Source organism: Rhinopithecus bieti, unplaced genomic scaffold, assembly GCF_001698545.2.
Source record: "Rhinopithecus bieti isolate Rb0 unplaced genomic scaffold, ASM169854v2 scaffold_35036, whole genome shotgun sequence".
Taxonomy (NCBI): Eukaryota; Metazoa; Chordata; class Mammalia; order Primates; family Cercopithecidae; genus Rhinopithecus; species Rhinopithecus bieti.
This window is the reverse complement of record NW_016814741.1, coordinates 1-4,587: the sequence shown is the minus strand read 5'-3', so window position 1 is coordinate 4,587 and position 4,587 is coordinate 1. Positions and strand designations below refer to the sequence as shown.

General features: G+C 41.1%; 1 protein-coding gene across 1 annotated transcript in view; it reads right to left on the bottom strand.

Annotated features, from left to right (window-relative positions):
* CUNHXorf66 (chromosome unknown CXorf66 homolog) overlaps positions 1-360 on the bottom strand; it is a 3,264-nt gene extending 2,904 nt beyond the window's left edge. The window contains exon 1 of the mRNA XM_017851864.1: positions 204-360. Coding sequence (XP_017707353.1) covers positions 204-337 — 134 coding nt within the window. The 5' untranslated portion in view covers positions 338-360. The remainder of the gene's footprint in view (positions 1-203) is intronic.
* Positions 361-4,587: the final 4,227 nt, after the last annotated feature.

Genomic DNA, 4,587 nt, shown 5'->3' with positions numbered 1-4,587 from the left:
AAAAAAAAAAAAAAAAAAAAAAAAAAAAAAAAAAAAAAAAAAAAGAGTTGATATAATTTAAGTGAAAATATTCACCTACAAAAGGTTGGTAGCTCTTCAGAAGTCTAAAGTTAATATTAAGTAACCTGAGCAATGAAACCTCCACTATATGTACACACACACACACATGCCTTGCACTCTTAATTTAAAGGAGTAAAACTTACATTCCTGCTTTGGATGCATCATCGCTCAAACAGTTATAATGGAGATAACAAAAACAGATAAAGACAAAAACCATGATGATAATACCAACTAAAACGAGTAGATTTCTTCTAAGGTAGTTCAATTTTGTCTGCATTGATTCAACAGGTTTATTTCCTGCAAAGAGATTGTATCATCGGAGAAGGTGTTAGGTAACCAAGTTTTTTTTTTTTTACATTGATAGTGGTTTGATAGTGTAGATCAAAATAACATTTCTTCATCAATTATTTTTTAAACCTATTAATTGTACCACTGTTATGTTTTCACCTCATGGATCCAGCCAGTCCAGAAGCTAAATCTGGGAGGCATCGCTGACTAATCCATACCATTACCTGGGTTATCCCTGAATCTTGGCTTGCTTATCACATTACCCAGGTTTTTGAATCTGTGTGTGTATGTCTTGCATCTATAAGTGTACTTGAGCATCAATGTGTGTGTAAATGTGTGTAATTGAAAAGAGATGTGACAAAAACAAACCCTTGTTAAAAACCTACTATATGCTTGAGATCTGGCAAGATGGCCAAATAGGAACAGCTCTGGTCTGCAGCTCCCAGCGAGACCAATGCAGAAGGCGGGTGGTTTCTGCATTTCCAACTGAGGTACCCAGTTCATCTCACTGGGACTGCTTAGGGGTACCCAGTTCATCTCATTGGGACTACAATGGGTGTAGCCCAAGGAGTGTGAGCAGAAGCAGGGTGGGGCGTCGCCTCACCCGGGAAGTGCAAGGAGCCAGGGGACTCCCTCCCCCAGCCAAGGGAAGCCGTGAGGGACTGTATTATCTAGCCCAGATACTACGCTTTTCCCATGGTTTTGGCAATCCACAGACCAGGAGATTCTCTCATGTCCCTACAACACCAGGGCCCTGGGTTTCAAGCACAAAACTAGGTGGCTATTTGCACAGACACAGAGCTAAATGTAGCAGTTTTGTTGTTGTTGTTGTTGTTTTTCCCCCGAGCGGCACCTGGAAGCACAGTGAGACAGAACCGTTCACTCTCCTGGAAAGGGGGCTGAAGCCAGGGAGCCACGTGGTCTCACTCAGCAGATCCGACTCCCATGGAGCCCAGCAAGCTAAGATTCACTGGCTTGAAATTCTCGATGCCAGCACAGCAGTCTGAAGTAGACCTGGGAAGATGGAGCTTGGTGGTGGGAGGGGTGTCCACCATTACTGAGGCTTCAGTAGGCAGTTTTCCCCCTGACAGTGCTAAGGAGGCCAGGAAGTTCGGACTGGGTGGAACTCACCACAGTGCTGCAAAGCAACTGTGGCCAGACTGCCTCTCTAGATTCCTCCTCACTGGGCAAGGTATCTCTGAAAGAAAGGCAACAGCCCCAGTCAGAGGCTTACAGATAAAACTCCCACTTCCCTGGGACAGAGCACCTGGGAGAATGGGTGGCTGTGGGTGCAGTTTCAGCAGATTTAAACATTCCTGCCTGCCAGCTCTGAAGAGAGCAGTGGATTCTGACAAGGAGGATTCTTCCAGCACAGCACTCGCGCTCTGCTAAGAGACAGACTGCCTCCTCAAGTGGGTTCCTGACCCCCATGCCTCCTGGATGGAGAGACCTCCCAGCAGGGGTCGACAGACACCTCATACAGGAGAGCTCTGGCTGGCATCAGGCTTGTGCCCCTCTAGGACGAAGATTCCAGAGGAAGGGGCAGGCAGCAATCTTTGCTGTTCTGCAGCCTCTGCTGGCGATACCCAGGCAAATAGGGTCTGGAGTGGACCTCCAGCAAGCTGCAGCAGACCTGCAGAAGAGGGGCCTGACTGTTAGAAGAAAAACTAAAAACAGAAAGCAATAACATCAACATCAACAAAAAGGACCCCCACACAAAAACCCCATCCAAAGGTCATTAGCCTCAAAGATCAAAGGCAGATAAATCCACGAAGATGAGGAAAACCCAGTGCAAAAATGCTGAAAATTCCAAAAACCGGAATGCATTTTCTCCTCCAAATGATCACAACTCCTCTGCAGCAAGGGCACAAAACTGGACAAAGAATGAGTTTGATGAATTGACAGAAGTAGACTTCAGAAGGTGGGTAATAACAAACTCCTCTGAGCTAAAGGAGCACGTTCTAACCAAATGCAAGGAAGTTAAGAACATTGATAAAAGATTACAGAAATGGCTAACTAGAGTAACCCATTTAGAGAAGAACATAAATGACCTGATGGAGGTGAAAACACAGTACGAGAATTTCGGATGCATATACAAGTATCAAAAGCCAAATCAATCAAGAAGAAGAAAGGATATCAGAGATTGAAGATCAACTTACTGAAATAAGGTGTGAAGACATGATTAGAGAAAAAAGAATGAAAAACAAAATGAACAAAGCCTCCAAGAAATATGGGACTATGTGAAAAGACCAAACCTATGATTGATTGGTGTACCTGAAAGTGACGGGGAGAATGGAACCAAGTTGGAAAACACACTTCAGGATATTATCCAGGAGAACTTCCCCAACCTAGCAAGACAGGCCAACTTTCAAATTCAGAATATACAAAGAACACTACTAAGATATTCCTGGAGAAGAGCAACTCCAAGACACATAATTGTCAGATTCTCCAAGGTTGAAATGAAGGAAAAAATGCTAAGCACAGCCAGAGAGAAAGGTCAGATTACCTACAAAGGGAAGCCCATCAGACTAACAGAGGATCTCTCTGCAGAAGCTCTATAAGCCAGAAGAGAGTGGGGGCCAATATTCAACATTCTTAAGGAAAAGAATTTTCAACTCAGAATTTTATATCAGCCAAACTAAGTTTCATAAATGAAGGAGAAATAAAATCCTTTCTAGACAAGAAAGGATTTTTGTCTTTTGTCAAAATATTTGTCAAATACTGAGGGATTTTTGTCACCACCAGGCCTGCCTTACAAGAGCTCCTGAAGGAAGCACTAAATATGGAAAGCAAAAACCAGTACCAGTCACTGCAAAAACACACCAAAATATAAAGATCAATGACACTATGAAGAAACTGCATCAACTAATGTGGAAAATAACCAGTTAGCATCATAATGACAGGATCAAATTCACACATAATAATATTAACCTTCAATGTAAATGAACTAAATGCTCCAATTAAAAGACATAGACTGGCAAATTGGATAAAGAGTCAAGACTCATCAGTATGCTGTATTCAGGAGACCCATCACACGTGCAAAGACACACATAGGCTCAAAATAGAGGGATGGAGGAGTATTTACCAAGTGAGTAGAAAGCCAAAAAAAGCAGAGGTTGCAATCCTAGCCTCTGAAAAAACAGACTTTAAACCAACAAAGATCAAAAAAGACAAGGGCATTACATAATGGTAAAGGTATCAATGCAACAAGAAGAGCTAAGTATTGTAAATAGATATGCACCCAATACAGGAGCACTCAGATTCGTACAACAAACTCTTAGACACCTACAAAGACACTTACACTCCCACACAGTAATAGTGGGAAACTTTAACATCCCACTGTCAATATTAGACAGATCAACGAGACAGAAAATTAACAAGGATATTCACAACTTAAACTCAGCTCTGGACCAAGTGGACCTAATAGAACTCTCAAACCCAAATCAACAGAATATACATTCTTCTCAGCACCACATAGCACTTATTCTAAAACCAACCACGTGATTGGAAGTAAAACACTCCTTAGCAAATGCAAAAGAACAGAAATCATAACAAACAGTCTTTCAGATCATGGTGCAATCAAATTAGAACTCAGGATTAAGAAACTCACTCAAAACTACACAACTACATGGAAACTGAGCAACCTGCTCCTGAATGTACATAACAAAATTAAGTCAGAAATAAAGAAGTTCTTTGAAACTAATAAGATCAAAGAGACAATGTACCAGAATCTCTGGGACACAGCTAATACAGTGTTAAGCGGGAAATTGATAGCACTAAATGCCCACATCAGAAAGCAGGAAAGATCTGAAATTGACACCCTAATATCACAATGAAAAAAACTTGAGAAGCAAGAGCAAACACATTCAAAAGCTAGCAGAAGACAAGAAATAACTAAGATCAGAGCAGAACTGAAGGAGATAGAGACACAAAAAACCCTTCAAAAAAAAAAAAATCAATGAATCCAGGAGCTGGTTTATTGAAAACTTTAATAAAATAGATACACCACTAGCCAGACTAATAAAGAAGAAAAGAGAGAGAATCAAATAGCTGCAATAAAAAATAATAAAGGGGATATCACCACTGATCCCACAGAAATACAAACTACCATCAGATAATAGTATAAACACCTCTACGCAAATAAACTAGAAAATCTAGAAGAAATGGATTAATTCCTGGACACACACATTCTCCCAAGACTAAACTAGGAAGAAGTCAAGTCCCTGAATAGACCAATAA